Below are 17,855 nucleotides of genomic sequence, written 5' to 3'. Positions count from 1 at the left end.
ATGTAAAAATTAAATATTTAGTTATTATATTAATGAGCCTTTTGTTATAAATCTCTAGAGTATGTGTTCCAGTTTGTTGTTCTATTCTTATATCTATGGCTCACTGTGCTACACACGTTTCTAACTCAAAGCTTGCAGCTCACTGCCCTGTTTTCCTGGGAGTGTTATTTGCACACAGGCACAAAATTTCAATCAACTAAAAAACAATCAAATCAAATGGGTGCAATATTTATAAAATTTACTTTATTTATTGTTTCATAATTTACAATTTACGTCATCAAAAAAATGTTGCTAGTGTGTCATCTATATGACGTTCACAATTAAAATATTATTTACTTTCATTCTTCACAAATCAGCAATCTTCCATTATCACCCCCCCCCCCCCCAATTAAATATCACATTGTTTTTGTATGTTAACCTCATAACACATTTATACACAGGTAGTAATTGATATTTTCCCCATCAAATGTTTATTGTTAAATATAAAAAGCAGAATCTAGAATTAGTTGAGAAAAACAAAATGTTTTAAGAGAATAAATATAAGAGGAGCATTTGTTAAATAGTAATTTCCAGATCAACCAAAACTGATGCAGTTTTATTAAGCTTGTTTTTGGTTTTTGAAGGAAGAGTAAAAAATAGTTTACTGTAGTTACATACAGATTTATATTTTTTAGTCAAATGGCCATAAGTCTTATTTCTGTTTTAACAGCAGAGGTATGCCTAGTTATTGTTGCAGATACAGCAACAATTTTTTATAACATGCTGTTTCAATGTACAAAATTTACATAGGATAGTTGCAGTTTTGTGTTTTTAGTTACTTAAAGCATCTAGATGTTAAATATAAAGTGGACAGTCACAGGGACCTAAATTTCCCCAGACAGTAAACTTTTGTCACTGGTACAGAAGAAACCAAAGATACTTTACGCCAAAGTTTAGGGCCAAGCTCTCAATAAAAATAATAATAGATTAACCAGATTCCCTACACTGTGAGCTATGTCTGGGTAAATAAGATGTAGGCTTACTCTTTGATAATTTGGCTTGCATAATTTTATTTCATCCAAATAGATCTATATGTGTTTATAATTAGGCACTTGATTTTTACATGAAAGCATCTGGGAAAATTTCAAAACATGAAAAAAAAAATTATGTTCAAAACCAGGCAACTTATAGAAAATATGGAATGAGTCAGCAGAGGTATGAAACAAATTATATATTGTACTTTACCTAGGCTTTCTATAGAATGATTAACAGAACAAGCAAGGTGTAAGTATTTGAGACAAAAGGTAATGAAACCGTATAGTGGTGAATGTCTCTTTACACATAAGCAACAAGAAAAATCTAGATAAAAATTTAAGTGCTCAAAGGATGCTGAGATGTAGGGCCTTACCTTAACCCACTATCATATGGTTAGGGTTTAACTTTGTACATTTGTTTTCGTTTCTTTTTAATACTTTATTTAAAACTTTAACAAAGCATTACATTTTATAACTGTTACTTTTGTATTTCTTCTGTTATTTTACATACATTAACATTTTTTATAAAATGTCTAGGCAAAGTATGAAATAAAAAATGTTTCTAGATATTGCATACTAGAAACTGATGGTAACATATATATACATTTTCAAAGTTTGTGATGAAGTTGATGAAATAAAGTAAAATAAAGCGGGAGTGATCTACCCTAAACTTTCTCGAATATTCTTATATAACACTACGGGAGATGGCACCTCGGGATATAGACATGATTTAAATCCATTTTTAATTACTTAAACTTTTTATAATAGAATAGAAGCTTGTAGAAAAAAGAATTGAGCACCAAGTGAACACCAAAAAATCTGTATAATAGTGCGGAATATTATTAGTACTTTATAAATTCACATTCGTTTTTTTTGAGAAATCAGAAATAGCGTAAATTACTACTTCCGATCAATGGAAATTACTCAAAATTCTACAGAAGTCAGAGAATTAGAACTTTTACTTACATGTAAAATTTTATTTATCTACCTGAAACAGTAATCAAGTTATAGGCTTTTGAAAAACCAAAAATACAATAAGTTCCACTTCCAGTTACTGGAAATCACTGAAAAGTTGATACAGAACTACAAATTTGAGATAATACTTGTATATGAAATTTAATCAACCTAGCTGTAATGGTACTCAAGTTATCGTGTTCACAGACATGCATACACACAGAATTGCAAAACCCAGTTTTTCTGACTCGATTACGCATAGAACACAGACATTTTGATAAATCTGCATTTATTATTTTTGCCCGATTAAAGTAAGTCCCCTATACTATGAAGTATTGTGGTTTTTGTGCAATATTTTCTCTATATACTGTATATGAGAAAGTAAAAAAAAAATAAATGAAAGATTTTTAAGAGTAGAATAAATATATCTAACTAACAGTATTCAACTAAAAAAAGATCACTCACAACCTTTTTTCTAATTAAAAAATACATCTAAAAATCAAGTAAACTGTAATTATTTTGTAAAGCACTGTGTTTAAACTAGACCTTCAACAGAGAATCAGTTACCATCTAAGTTACCATCTAAGCTATGATGTCAAAGCAGAATCAGCTATTTCTTAATTTACTTTTCACAACCATCTTTTGTATACCCAAATAATTCTTGAGCTATGTGGATACCAATATAGTGCCTGTCCATTCACTGAACCAAGGGTACAAAGACAGAGTTAGTTGATTATTCACCCTCCATGTTTTATAAAACTCTGGTGCTGAGATTACATCTGAATTCCAAACTGAAATGAGGACAAGCCTGGCTTCTAGATTACTAGTTTAAAAGGCATAACTGCGGTCCCTCATACATGGGCGTGTTGGTGGCTGTACTGTTTGAATGTACAACCACATATTTTTCCAGTCATTTTATTTAATGGTTTGTCATTAGATCATCGCACAATATTATTCACAAAATTACTGAGTTTCAGAAACCATCATTGGAATGTTCATGGTTTTCACAAAACATTGGATCATTCCCACGTTCAAAGTTGATTATGTTTTTTGTTATCATTGGTTCAACATCAACTAAATCAGGTGGGAGCTCTACTGCTGAATATTTCAATTGTTTGGGTGGTGTTGCTAAACTTTCAGCATATAGGTTTGGCTCTGTAACTTTTTCATCTTCAGCATCATCCCTATGGTAAAAAAAATAGAAATAGTGTAAAGTTTTTAAAATAGTTTATAATAATAACAATCTATTTGTAGTCCTAGTTACTGTTGAGCAATTTTTGTCAAGTTATGATCATTGTTATTAGTCACAATTGTCTTTGTAACTTTGCTACATATATGCTATGATAACCACTAACACTTTCCATCTTTCTTTGTCTCTAGATATCTATTACAACTATATTAGAAGTTATTTTAAGCTGGTAGCTTTATACCAAATGATGTTTTAATATTGTATTATTATGAGAGCTGATACAGGTTATATAAACAGCATTTGTTCCAACTAAACCTTAACTTAATTAACTTTACTACCACATCCCCTTTGTAATAAACCGGGAGTGATCTCCCCAAAAACTTTCTTGAATATTCTTATATAACGCTATGGGAGATGGCAACTCGGATATAGACATGATTTTTAATCCATTTTTAGTGACTTAAACTTTTAAAAATAGAATAGAATCTCGTAGAAAAAATGGAATTGCACACCAAGTGAACAGGAAAACAATATGCGTATAGAAGTGCGGAAAATAAGTACTTTATAAATTCATATGCGTTTTTTAAGAAATCGGAAATAGTGTATTTTATTACTTACGGTCAACAGAAATTATTCAAAATTTGACTTAAAGCAGACAATTGGATCTTTTGATAGATCTGGATTTATAATTTTTGCCTGATCAAAATAAGTCCCCTATACTCTGTATATGATGAAGTAATGAGAAGTAAAACTGTGAAAACTGTCAAAATTTCATGTGAATTTTGTGCACGATTACAATACTTTCTCTATACTCTGTATACAAGAAAGTAAAAAAATATAACAAAGGGAAGCTACATTCATTTAATAGCATATGCTTTTAAACATATTAAAGTATATAAATATTAATTAATTTCAATATTAGATAGCTCTTCATCTATTAACTGTTAATTGATAAAAAATAAGAATCATTAAAAAAGTTTTAAAAAACCCACGTTTTCTGATAAAACTAAAAAGTAGAAAATAAATGCTATACATCACAATAATGCAAGCGATCACTCTACTATAAGCGATGAAAAACGTGGGGCGCCGAAGTAAAAGTTATATTACTATTGATTAGATAATACTATTGACTTTTATTAGGGAGCTTGTAGAGAGTCAACAGTATTAGAATCTGTAAGAAAATCACGGCGCCCCACGTTTTGGATCGCTTATAGTAGAGTGATCGCTTGCATTATTGTGATGTATAGCATTTATTTTCTACTTTTTAGTTCAATCAGAAAACGTGGGTTTTTTTTTAACTTTTTTAATGATTATTATTTTCTACCTTTTAGTCTTTGTCTGTTTGTTTGCATTAAAATCTTGCTATCGATTTTATCTTTTCACTTTTTTTTGGGTAAACGAAGACAACTCGTAAAAAGACAACTCGTAAAAAGACAACTCGTAAAAAACACGTGTGAATACGTTACTGACTAAAACACAGATTTGAACCCGTGTCGAGTGGGATAGCAATCGTGTGCCCAACCACTCGACCATATCGTCTCCCCCATACTGGCCACCAGTTGTTACGGTTGTTTGTACACAAATTACAGTTACTGGGTTATGTCCCTTTTTCCCCACGTTTTTACTACAACGAGGGTGGTAGTGGTAGTGATAGAGAGAAAGAGAGGGGACTGTAAGGAGGCGCTTGCAGCTTGTCTTCTAACGGTTCGCAGAGGAGAATTATATATATAGATTATATAGCGGTCTAAAATGCTCAATAAAATGTTTCCATGGATCAATTTAGTAATAATAACAATTGAATATTCAATTGTCATCCAAAACAAAGCTTCCCTGAAAATTTCAGCGCGCTAGCTAACTGGGAAGTGCAAGAAATTTCGATCGCAAGATTTGATTGGAAAGACAAACAGAGACGAAAGCAAGTTAAAGAAAACGTGGGAAAAAATGGTGAGGGACTTCATGTCACATTACTGGAAAAAACCAACTTTCAATACAGAATGCTGTGGGACATGATTTGAAATCAAGCAAACAAAAGAAGGACATTAAAAGAAGAAAACAACCTTACTTTGAACAAATGATCTCCACATGTTTAGATGTCTTGGTCAAGTAATCATTCATAGTAGCATTTCTAACAGCTGTAAATGACATTCAAACGATTTTTATTATAGCTTTAAAACACTATAAACTGAAAATTAATAAGTTAACCCAAAAAGTAGCTTCCAATACTTTTTTTAAACAGACATATCAAATCCTCAGAGTGAGAGCTTCAAGGATATTAAAATATATTTGAGCTGTATGATATGACAAGAAAAACAAAAAATAATGCTTACGCTTTGAAGATGGTATCAGTTCAGAAAGCGGAACATTATCACCAACTACACTTGTGATTAAGTTCTCAATCAAGATTTCTTTCTCTGAATTTTTTAGGGATGATAAGAAGATGTAGAGGTCTCTCACTTTTAAGGCTTTCTCAACAACAGCTGCAGATAAGAAGAGAATAAAAAATCACTTCTACGGCTTACTCAACAATAGCTGTAGACCAGAAGAGTAAATAAAAGGGCTTATTAATTTTTGTCATCCATACAATGAGACTATGTAAGAAAACTTGTAATAAAAGTTAGGTATGAGCAACAAGCACATGCAATAGACTATAGTGTGTTATATGAAATATTAGACAAAGATTCTAAAGGATACGACAACAAAGTTGATGTGAGAAGTAAAGGAGATTAAAGAAATGAATCATGGGAAAGGTTTAATAGTTTAATAAAAAATCAAAATATACTAGTCTAGGCATTGCACTGACTCTCATACTGTCTCCTATCAGACTGATAATTAACTAGCTTTAATTGTTTAACATATTTTTAGAGATTGCTAATACTTTTTTCCTCTCAAAACTAACAATTGCACATTTCAAGCTAATGTATCAACATGAAAAATGAATATACATAAAAATTGATATCCTAAAAATCATTTTAATTTTTAGTGGTAGTAAAGTGTGATTAATTTTTTTTAGCAATATCATAAAACAGTATTTAACATTGTTTGAACATACTATTATTATTATAGTTACTGTGAACTGTAAGTGCAGCATATGGAGATATAGAATCTTCTTTCTCAACATTGTTGAGTGAAATCCTAACTATTGCAGTACCAACAGACTTTCCTTTCAGCAGCTTTACACACTGTCTGTGTGATAGGAAGCTCCATAAAACCCTGAAATTATGCAGACATTACAGCGTAAAAGACTTCTTCCTATCTCTTCTTCTTTGTTCTTGATAGATTTTTTTTTATAATTTTAGGACATTCAAATTATATTTAAAAAATGGTTCAACATTTTAAGACTTTATACAATTAATTTTCAATAAGTTTTTTTGCAAGTAATAACTGCAGTAAATGAAACAGAAAACAAGCCATCTAGGTTTAGTGATAGGGAATAGAACAGGTTCACATGCTTGTTTTAATACACTGGTACTTTGACATATGATTTCCCTGACGATTTACTTTGAAATATGAGCAAAGTTTGAAATACAAGAGTTTTGCATTGACAGCTAGTGAACAGCTAGTTATACCTTTGTCATTTTTAAATACATTTTATCATTAAAAACGCAAAACAAAAACAACAGGGGTAGAATTATGGGGGCTGGAACTGATTAATGGCATTTAAATTAATTTCAATGGGGAAAACTGTTTAGAGATAAGAGCAATGTGATGTTCAAGCAACCTTGCCGAAAAATTTAAATGTCTTGAGGTACCACTGTAGAACTTACCCTTTTTGCGCATAGCTCTGGAACAAGTTAATGGTGTTAAATGCTGCTTCCAGCCAGGTATAGCATGAGAATGTATGCTCCCCATTTGTGTGATTACCTTGCTTTGGCATTTTCATTTGAAGTAGCGAGTGCATGTCAATCATATTATTGTTCTGCTTGCATTTTTTCAATGCTAGAAAACATAAAAAGTTTGACTACAAAAATGATTATATTTTAAGTTAGAAAACAAAATAAAAACTCTGCCATAAAAGATGTGTATTAAGATATATTTTATATATATATTGAAAATGACAGTGGCCACTTTACCCCATGACCACATGGGGATAGCGAGCACTTACTTTACTAAATGACCACCCCTCCCCAAGATAAATTTAGTTATAAACAGGTACTTACATTTTAATATGTTTTGCAGTGCAAGAACATTTTCTTCATTTAAATAAAGATCACTATTGATATATTTTAGTTTTGCTTGTATCATGGCCAGCAGCTGACTGAAGCTCATCTCACTGGGGCACTTGAATGGTGTGCTGTACTGTGATGACATAATATGTTGTTTATAATTTTCAGATTAGCTGCTTGCTTCAATTAAGAAAAGGAGAAAACGATGAGAATTGAGTTTTGCCTTTCTCAAATAAAAAACAGGACACATCTTGTATGAAAACACTTTTGTAAACAATTATTCCGCATTCACACAAATGTAATCTAATACCATATCCATATCACCTATTTTTCTAACATGCATACATTTTCATTTCATTTTCTGTCTTTTTTTAAAAATGCACTAATACTCTAATATTTTTATGCTCATTCGGAGCAAATGTAATTAAGAAAACACAGGGTAACAAACACTAACCAACACAAAATCACAATGAGAAGCATCTCCACCCCCCTACGTCTAACCTTACCAGATCTTTCTGGATCCAACAATACCAGACAACAGCACCTGTGTATGGCCATATTTGGTTGCTTCCAGTTACAACAGTGAAGGGAAGGGAAAGGCACTAGAAGACAAGAAAAAATGGAATTCAATTTTAAGTAACAGCTGATCTAATACTATTTTAAGTTTTAACAAAACAAATATACAGGTAAACTTGGTTTAACGTTTGAGCTTTTATGGAGTTGCTATGACTTCTGGTCTATAGTTTTAACACAGCATTTGAATGTTAGTTCTTCTTATGAATTTTTAAAACTACAATACAGATGTTTTGATAAGTTACATGTTAAACTATTTTTTTAAAGAAATATTATGTTATTTATACCATTGAGGCAGCTTCTCAATTTTGTTTTAAGTTATGAGATCTAGTGTCTGTTTTACACAATAGAAAAATATAATTTAGAAATAAAACTCCTTAGGAGAAAAAGAAGAGACAAAAATTACATGTAAATAGTAGATGATGATGCTGAAGATATAGAAATTCTAGCTACCATTCTAGTTTTTTCATTGTGAACACCCTAGTTTAATGATCGTTAACACCCTAGATTTAATCACAGTAGCTACCCAAATTTAATTTATAGCTACAAACCTGGTTTTAATCTGAAAAATATAAACAGACAACATAATTATAGTGAAAAATACTAGAAATGATTGGATTTAAACTAACAGTAAAAAAATAAACTACTTTCATAGGAATATACCTCAATTTTAATTTCACTTTCAAATTTTTCTGGTAGTGCTGTGAAGTTTAGTACTATTCCAATTCTGTCAAAATGTGCGTAACTCTTGGGTGAAGTTCTTCCCTTGCATCGCTGATAATTCTCTATGTTGACATTAAGTTCAACCAGGATGCCTTGATCAGATTCAGACATTTTTCGTTCTGATGGCTGCTCTACCAGCATTGGTGGTTGCTGTAATAAACACATCTGAACTTGACAGTGTCAACAAATTATTTTCAATGACCACTAGCATTTACTTTCATGTTGATCTACTGCAGCTACTAACAGTATCCATTCTCTTAACTACAAGCTACTACATTTGCAGCAAATTATTTTCCTAAAATGTTTAAAAGCCAACATTTGCACTTATTTACTTTTTCAATTGTAAATTTAAATCTAGGTGTTTTATTTTCATTTTAAATCATAAAAGTAAAGTTCATCTAGAAATCTATAGCTGGTGACCCATAGAACCTAAATGATGATGATGACATGAAATAAAATGTTGAGCAGAAAGTTTAAAGCTGTCAGACAGAACAAAAAGTGTACCAGTACCTTCTCTCTAATGTGTTCGTCATGTGATTTCCATTGGCTTTCATGACACAAGAATATTTCAAGGGGCCCTAGGCAATGTGTGCCTTGTTTCATGCCAAAAACTCTAGAAATATAAAGAAAAGTTGTGTAGCCATGTCAATGATATTTTTAACACCTACAATGTAAAAGACTGCATAGAGCTGACATGAAATAATTAGGCTATGTGACAAAATAATTAAGCTATGTGACAAAATAATTAAGCTATGTGACAAAACTGTTTGAAAACTTCAGGGTAATATTAAATAAATGAAAATTAAAAAGATTAAAAAAATATTTGGTCCCATAAAACAAAAAATATACATCGTATCTTAGCCCTGGCAAAACAGGGCACATACTTTTCAATTTTTTGTTCCATTCACCCATGTCTAGTTATGTGAATAATCCATCAAACAAGTATTATTTATAAACACTAAACAGTAGTCAGTATTGAGTGGCTTTTTTCCTCAGAAGTGTAGTTCTATAATATGCTGGTGTGTTATTTTAATGATTTTTACTTCATCAGATAATAAGAATTATTTTATTTTCACTCATGCTTATCTTACCACGGAGTTACTAATTTTATTAATATAGATAGGCCTACTGTGACGTTGAATGGTTGTTTTTAAAAAATGCAAGAACTGTTATTAAAGTTCATTTTGTTTGCATAATAAATGATGTTGTCTTTATAATACCCCTGTCAGTATATTGTACTAGGGTAAAAATTGGGGGGACAAGTTGTTCAGACCCTCGTTACTTTGCCAACGGTCCGAGGTCAAGATCACGTAGACGTCGCACTCAGCTGGCGGAATATGATTAGTCAGCTATCTAACACAACAGTATCGCGGTTGCAATGTCCATTGTTGAAATATTCTTGTACAATCTAGCAGTATATTCTAGTAGTAGAACTATCAGTTGAATGAACTTGTGCCTCACTGATGTGTTTCACAATGTGTTTCCACAATGTAGTTACACCACCAGTTTTCTAAGCTAGGGTCTTAGCATACAATTTTTCTTAGCAAGTGTCTTCACATACGAGTTTCCAAATACGATCTTTAAACTCCAATTTGGGTCTCCATACAAGAATCTTCAAAAACGGGTCGTTGAGTCTTGATGTTGATGTTTAAGCTGTCTCCACCAAAATGTTGGGCTGCGAGGGGGGTTTGAGCTGCCCGATTCAATACCATTCGTTCAACATACGTGTGCACCAATATTCACTTGCACCAACCTATATTGAGGATATGCATTATAACAATCCAGAAAAAAAAAGAAAACCACCCAGTTCATAAGCATCCATGAAAATCAACATCAGAGCCCTCCCCCCTCCCTAACAATGTGGATGACATAAATGGATGAGACTTTAGTATAAAACTACCTACCTTATACTGAGCTTAAATGAATCTGAAGTCTTTTTTTTATCTTTGACATCTGTTACTTTTATACAACAGGGTGGTTGTTGCTCAATAAATTGTCCACTTTGATTATATTAAAAAAAAATTAAAATGTAATTAAAAATGGCTAAGAAAAATGTAAACATATTTCAAAATGATTGTTTCTGTGTTTTACTTATGGTGTTTTAATAGAAAAGTAACATATAACATATGGTTACTACCATAGGTAGCTGGGAGCTACCACTGATTAGTTTAATCATCAAACGAAGATAACCAACATATAATTAACAGAAAATGATATCTTAACAGTGGCTGATACATACAAATAAATTGAACAACACAAACTTACTTTGCCTTAAGAGTTTTGTTTAAAGAATGAAGGCATGTTTTTATTTCTTCACATGCTGTACTGGTCTTAACTAAGGTGTAAACATTTCCGCAACTCTCAACTAAGGTGTAAGCATCTCTGAAACTGTTCAACACAAAATATAGTAATAATAATAATAATAATACCTCGAATGTAGGGAGATATTTATGAAAATTATTGACATTTTATAGCATTCTTATTTTTAAACAGTTTACCACTATTGAGAAATTAAAGTTACATTTCGTTTAGTTGTTGGTTTGTTGTTTCAAGCTGCTCCACTGCAGCTGAGCATTCAGTCAAACCAGCATGTCTTAAAGCTTGGATCCTTCTAAAAGAAACCATCATTTCTTTCAAAGAGCTTTCAAGAGAATGTACATTTTCTATGAAGAATGGCTTTGAATAGAAGAGAGAAACAAAAATATTTAAACGCTGAATTCAATTAGAAAGTTAAAATAAAAAAATTCATAAAAAATGTTTTAATAACAATCTTTTATGTAATAATGCACTAAAAAGGAGAAAATAAATGATTACCAACATGTTACCAACACTTAGGCGTTAAATATTACGGTGAGTGATTTACCTACACTCAAGGCATGCTGGGCAGTTGTGTAGGTAAACCCGTGTCCCGATATTTATGATCCAAGAGCAGGCATTGTTTACATTTGAATAACTTAGTTTTAAAAAACAAGGTCACGCGCCTAAGAATATGGGTTTGGTACGCATTAGTGAAACTCTACTTATATATTTTGTCAGACGTTCTTTAATCCCCACGCGGGGACAGGCATGCTAGTTTTAAAATAAAATTTTCTTTTAGTCTAAATAGAGGCTTAAATTACAAATGGAGCGATTCTTTTTTGTTTATACATATTTTTATAAATATTTTAAAAGCTAAAATAAAACGCTTGTTGTCTCTCAGAATTAAATCTGTTAGAAAAGTCTTAATTAATTGAGTAATACTCACCAGTTGTGTGGAGATAATATCCTGCTCCTTGAAAGAAACTAATTTAAAAAATGTTCATTAAATAATGTATTTAAATTAATAGTTTGACATCTTATTGTTAAATATTGTTATATAGTAACATTTCAAGTTGTAAATATTTTATTTAACCTACAATTTAACAAAAAAAAACAAAAAACAAAAAAAACAATGTATTTTCTGGCAATATACCTGATGGTCTTCCACACTCTGTTGTTCCTTTAAATTGTTGCTTAAAAAACAGAGTCTGAAATAAACATATTAAAAAGGAATTTAAAAGTTCGTTCCATAATTTTTTTTTATATTTCGTGCTAAAAAACAATTTTCTAAAAACAATCTTACCAAATGTGTATTTATTTCTCTGATCAAGTCACAGCACTTTTCCTGAAGTTTTTTGAAACAACTCCATTCATCCGACTGATTAAAAATAATGGTATAAAATTATTGAAAAGCAATACATTATTTTATCTATATCACATTTTACAATGAGACTGATGGATTTTACAGTCTGCTAGGTTATTTAGCTCTTGTAAGTGAAACAACGCTAAAGCCGATAATCAAAGAAAGTGTAGCAATTAAAATACAAAGTTAAAAAATAGACAAAACCTGCATATTAAAAATATTGTGGAGTTTATCATGTATGAAATTAGGCCCACCTTTTCAATATTCTTTACATCTTCTTCCGTTTGACTAATTCCATTCTATTTTAAAAAAAAGATCAACACTGTAAATAATTATGAGCAGGAATACAAATTTCAATAAATCCCACATTTTTAACCAATTTAAAAAAATGTGAATAACAATTTGATGTTATAGAGACTGAAAGTTTCTATTATTTTGTAGTAATTCTCATCCTATCCCTAGATCCTAACAGAAATACCAGCAAAAAGAATTTTTGATGTGATACAGTATTGATCTGTCCAATAAAAATTAGTAACACCATTTAACTGTATAATAACTGATATAAAAATTAAAGACATCTTTTAATAATTGAGTCTTGATGATAGAGCAGATGAAGCAGATTCCTTCAGATGGTGTGATCAGGTTGTGTGGGCAAAAAATATTTTGTTGCACTTACTTTCCTAAATATTATCAGGTACCCATTTGTGCTAGGAAGATATTTTACAGACTTTGTTGAATACAAAACTTTTGTATCATTAAAGTAAACAGATAAAAAAAGTTCAGAGTAGTTGGATATAAAAGCTGTTATGTAATTCTGAAGGTAGATATTTGTTTTACGCAGTATAAAACAATTAATATTATTTATAAAGCAGAAAAATTACATTGTACTGGACATCTTCCACTTTGCTTGACCTCATTTTCTGTACAGAAATAGAAAATTGAGTAATACTTAGTTGAAAATCAATTATGGAATCCTACTTTTTTATATATCACTAATTTGAACATTTTGTGTTTTTGGCTTATTTTTTCTTGAAACTAGTGTCTATTAAATAAAAAAAAAAAAACTGTGCTAATTTTATTAGTAAAATCAGTTAATAAAAATTTGATTAGTAAAACCAGTCAATAAATCTGCAATTAAAATAATTCATTATCATCTCTCAAGCCTTTTCAACTTGTCCCTGGCTTTAACTTCTGCCTGAAAGAACATTAGGACACCCTCCTTAAACACTATCTCCATGATTCTTTAGGCCTCCTTAATTATTTCTTGCTTGGTGGGTCCATTTAAGCGGAGTCTTAGACAACGCATCTGCTGTCATTCTTTGTATATGACCACATTGTCTGTGCCTGATGACCACTGTTCATGGATGGATGAGTTTTCACCTTTCTAACTCCCCAATGAGAAGGTACTTGGGGGTCGTCCATAAATGACGTCACACTCACAGGGGGGTCCGTAATTTTTTGACGGTGTGACGAGCAGGAGGGGGGTTCAGATGGTATGACCCTTTTGCATTATAAAAAAGCAATGTTAGAAAACGAATTTTAGACATAATTTCACGATTTAGAAAACTGTTTTAATAAAGTGCAATAGCAATTGATTAAAATACTCTACTTTGTACTTTGACAGAGTTCAGACAAGATTTTGGAAAAATATCGATGTTTTAAGAAAAATTCAACTGCAATTTTGAGGGGGGGGGGGTGTAGGCTGAGGTGTGACATCATTTTAGGGGGGAGGGGTCTGGCTTTTTGTGATGATGTGTGACGGGGGGGGGGGGGGGGAGAGAGGTGGAGAGGTAAAATCGTCAAAAAAAGCGTGACGTCATTTATGGATGTCCCCTTGGCCACATGATTCTCAATATTTACACAAGCTCTTATTTTGGGAAACTTCTCAATAGCATTGGTGGTGTTTCAACAATCAGAGCCATACATAACTTTTAAATATATCTATAATAGAATTTTCTTTCCTAATCTCCATATATTCCTTAGCATACCAAGAATTTGCAAACTTTCTCCAATCTTTTTTTTTACCTCTTTGAAACAGTCTCCATAATTTGTGACTCCACTTTACAAATAGGTTAAATACCCAACTTGAAAAATTTTGGGAAGTTTTTGACATTCTACACCAAGCAGTTCTGCAGATTCTATCTGCTCCTAGGGCCATTCTCTTTTCTTCCTGATAGTTACCTTAACTTTTTTTAGTTATCCCACATATTTATTTTTCTAAATTCACCATCTTCTGTAATACCTATAAGATTTACTGGATCTGGTTGATTAAGAACTGCCTGGAAGTTGATGATTAAGTAGAAAATTATAAAATTTTACACATTTAAAATAAAGTTCAAATAAAAATATGCTTACAGCTATTGAATTAAGATCCTCCTTAGCTGCAATCCCCAATGTATGAAACATTTTAAGAATATGTATGACACTTTCATCTTGATGCACATCTCTCAAAGATAATCTGTGTGTGTTAATATAGACATAATGTAGTGTCTCTAATAATCCAAATTTTTCAAATTAAAAAATGTTAATTTTTAAATCTGGCCTCAATTGTAAATAAAAATCTTCAGGACTTATTATTTTTAATTAAAAATACTTTGAATGGAAAAGCTGTGCCATCCCATTAAAAAAAAACTGATAAGTTTTTTAAGCAATTACCTTTGTAATGGTTGGAAAAAATTAACATCTTCAAGTAATTTATTAAGACTTATTCCATTCGAATGCAATGTTTTAGCAAATTGTGAATACTCAATCACAGCATTGCCATTGTCTGCTTCAATGCTCTCTTCCATGATGAAAGCCTATAAATTCTATATGGTTATAAAAAAAGGTAAGCATGTTTTAACATAAGCATTTAATCAGTTATTGCTGTCAAACATCATAAACATATTATAGACCTACAACAGATGACAGGTGATTTCTATGCAGTTACTATTAGACTATAAATAGACTAAATTAGGTAACTTTGTATAGTTATGATTATAAAGGTAATTTTTTAAAATGATGACAGTGCTTAATTAAAGTTACAAATAAAAATTTAAAAGCCCTGGCCTTAACTATTTAAAAAAAACCAACTAATAACATATTAGTTTAATATTAGGGAGTGGCTATTCGGACCCAGGTCCTTATAGCCATGGCCACTATTCGGACCTGGTATTGAGTTTGATCTATAGTTACACACTTGTTTATAACCTGTATTAAAATTATACCTTTTTATATTTATCTGATGTTTCTTGTGGATTTGTTAGTATTTTTATGTGTTTTATTGTGTGTGTTAATTAGTTTTGTTGATTTGCTAGTGTTAGGTCCTACTATTTCTAACTGTAACAGACTGTACTATTGGGTATGATTATTATATTGTATTCTAACATGAAGTTGCATGAATGTAGAGTACCTGGCCAACGGAAACATCGTGTGAGTGACTCGTCATGTTTTTACATGCTTTTTGTGAGATTGCTCACTGACATAAGGGGGGAGAATGTAAGGTATAAAAGGGGAGTGCAAGGTGAACTAGGGGGGCTTGCATGTATAGTAAGATGTAAGATGTCACCACATCAATTTGTTTCTAGACTATAATATCATAGTCGTTTCTTCTACTATGGATTATCGTCATTATTCTTGTGGATCTATGTAAATAAATTTTAAAGTTAAAAAGCACTGTTGATCGTGTTCCTAAAAGAAAGAACCCACAATAACGACTGTATTGTCATATCAACAAAAATACGTGTTATTACACTAACTACCCTATATTTAGACTATATTCAATGTAAGACGTCGTGCCTCTTGTCTGTTACCGGTTTGGAACCTAACTAAACTGGGATATCCCTTCCCTTGTTCCTGGTTGATCAAAAACAGTCAGCGAGAAGAAAAGTATTTTAAGTAAATTTGTAGTTCTGTCTCGATAGTTGCTTTGCAATAGCTTTTTTTAAAAAATTGTTTTTCATAGATTGTATTTCTTTTCTAGATTCAGATTTTTAAATATGCCCATTCTAAATGTCGTTTCATCTATGATCGCCCACTCACGTTTTTTTTGTCAGAGAGAGAAAAATACCAACATTGTCTAGCTAGTGTCACTGTGAGTTCACATTGGTTTAGATAATAGTGTAAGCGTATAGCACACGTGTCGCAGCAATACCATTACAATCTGAGATTGTTGAGATTTGTTGTGTCCCCCCCCCCCCCCCCCCCCCCCCCCCCCCACCCCCAACCGAGCAAGATGAAAAGCTTATTTGGAGTCATTGTGATCGAGTTCATATGTTATATTTTGCATAATATATTATAGCTGCTACCACGCATTTGAGATATTAGTGTTCAAGAAAACAGGCCAGGACCTCTAGACTGTAGCCTACATTTTATTTATTATATATATTTATTAGTCCAAAAATATTTTTTTACAATAATTTTATTTTAAATTTGGACTGATATGCCATATGAAAATAAATTACGTTAAACAGAAGAAAATTTAAAAAAATAAAGCACAAATTTACAATGCAAGCTCAACATTAGCTCGGTCAGAGAAGTTTAATACCATATGAAATAGTACTCAAAGTAAAATTATGTGTTTTCTATATAACTGGAAGAAACTCTGCTTGACATTTGTCAGGAATGATAATTTGATATCATGCATTTAAAGCAAAATCTCAAGACATTAAGTTATTATAAGACCTATAGAATTATAAGAAAAAAATCACAACAACAGAAAAGATATAGTTAATTTAGGCCTTAGGACCTATTGTTTACAATTATCATATTATTATTATCTTAACAAATTTATAGGCTGGTCCAATTGAATAGCGGCCGAGTCTATTATAATAGGCTAAATTATTATAACAACACCGGGGTCTGGATGGATGCCAGATGCAGCCTTATAATATTACTTAATAATGATAAAATAAGACATTAGGCCTACTAAACTACTAAGGTTTAAGTTAATTTTAAATTTTAATAATAATAATAATTTAGAATTGGCTGGAATACTATTATTAATAGTAGGCCTAATAGAACTAATAATAGGCTACTAATAAAATAGGGCCTATAATTTGCCTATACTATACTATAGCCAGTATAGCTAAAAATGGCTAAAATTTATTTAGGCCTAAATATTATTATATTAGTAGGCTTAGGCTTAAGGCTTTGCTTATGGTACTCATTAATATATTTTAGATCTCGATTTAGAATCTTTTAGTTACCTGCACACTTATATCTAGATCTAGTCTAGATCTAGATCTATAATCTATATGGAGACTTTAACCTGTTTAAACTCTGGTTAATACATAAGTTACACTTGATGAATTAGACTCAATAACTCTACTGGCCACCGATGGTTCTTGAATCTTGAAGGGTTAATATTTTTCTCAAAATCTAAGCCAAATAGAATATACTTTTTTTAACATTTGCGCTTATAAATATACCGTGCATCCTAATGTTTTATTTTATAGTTTATTAGACTCAAGCTTATGCCTAGATCTACTTCTAAATATATTATATGTAATTACCTAATTAAATGCATCAACAACAACAAAAAATAATATTTTTATCATCCCAGTGATTTGTTTTTCAAACTGGCAATAAGGTTACAGTAT

General features: G+C 31.3%; 1 protein-coding gene across 1 annotated transcript; it reads right to left on the bottom strand.

The window, feature by feature from the left end:
* Positions 1 to 237: 237 nt before the first annotated feature.
* LOC131944012 (uncharacterized) lies at positions 238 to 17,577 on the bottom strand. The gene is made up of 20 exons (XM_059304457.1): positions 17,463 to 17,577; positions 14,932 to 15,083; positions 14,632 to 14,734; positions 13,158 to 13,196; positions 12,531 to 12,575; positions 12,217 to 12,291; positions 12,067 to 12,121; positions 11,860 to 11,897; positions 11,137 to 11,291; positions 10,881 to 11,003; positions 10,520 to 10,615; positions 9,126 to 9,228; positions 8,556 to 8,765; positions 7,826 to 7,921; positions 7,314 to 7,452; positions 6,921 to 7,092; positions 6,206 to 6,366; positions 5,484 to 5,633; positions 5,219 to 5,288; positions 238 to 3,151 (listed from the first exon to the last, which is right to left on the bottom strand). The coding sequence occupies exons 2-20, from the start codon at positions 15,063 to 15,065 to the stop codon at positions 2,941 to 2,943; spliced, it is 2,175 nt and encodes a 724-aa protein (XP_059160440.1). The 5' UTR covers positions 15,066 to 15,083; positions 17,463 to 17,577; the 3' UTR covers positions 238 to 2,940.
* Positions 17,578 to 17,855: the final 278 nt, after the last annotated feature.

This window comes from Physella acuta, unplaced genomic scaffold, assembly GCF_028476545.2.
Source record: "Physella acuta isolate Inbredline_101_S28 unplaced genomic scaffold, ASM2847654v3 ptg000041l, whole genome shotgun sequence".
In the NCBI taxonomy this organism is placed as follows: domain Eukaryota; kingdom Metazoa; phylum Mollusca; class Gastropoda; family Physidae; genus Physella; species Physella acuta.
This window is presented reverse-complemented; position numbering and strand designations above follow the sequence as displayed.

Excerpts from the sequence above, each read along its gene's own strand:
- LOC131944012 (XM_059304457.1), bottom strand. The coding sequence starts at position 15,065 with ATGGAAGAGAGCATTGAAGCAGACAATGGCAATGCTGTGATTGAGTAT. Across the intron at positions 14,735-14,931 it reads TTTTTCCAACCATTACAAAG|ATTATCTTTGAGAGATGTGC; the intron begins GTAATTGCTTAA and ends TAACACACACAG. Across the intron at positions 9,229-10,519 it reads TCATTTAAGCTCAGTATAAG|AGTTTTTGGCATGAAACAAG; the intron begins GTAGGTAGTTTT and ends TTATATTTCTAG.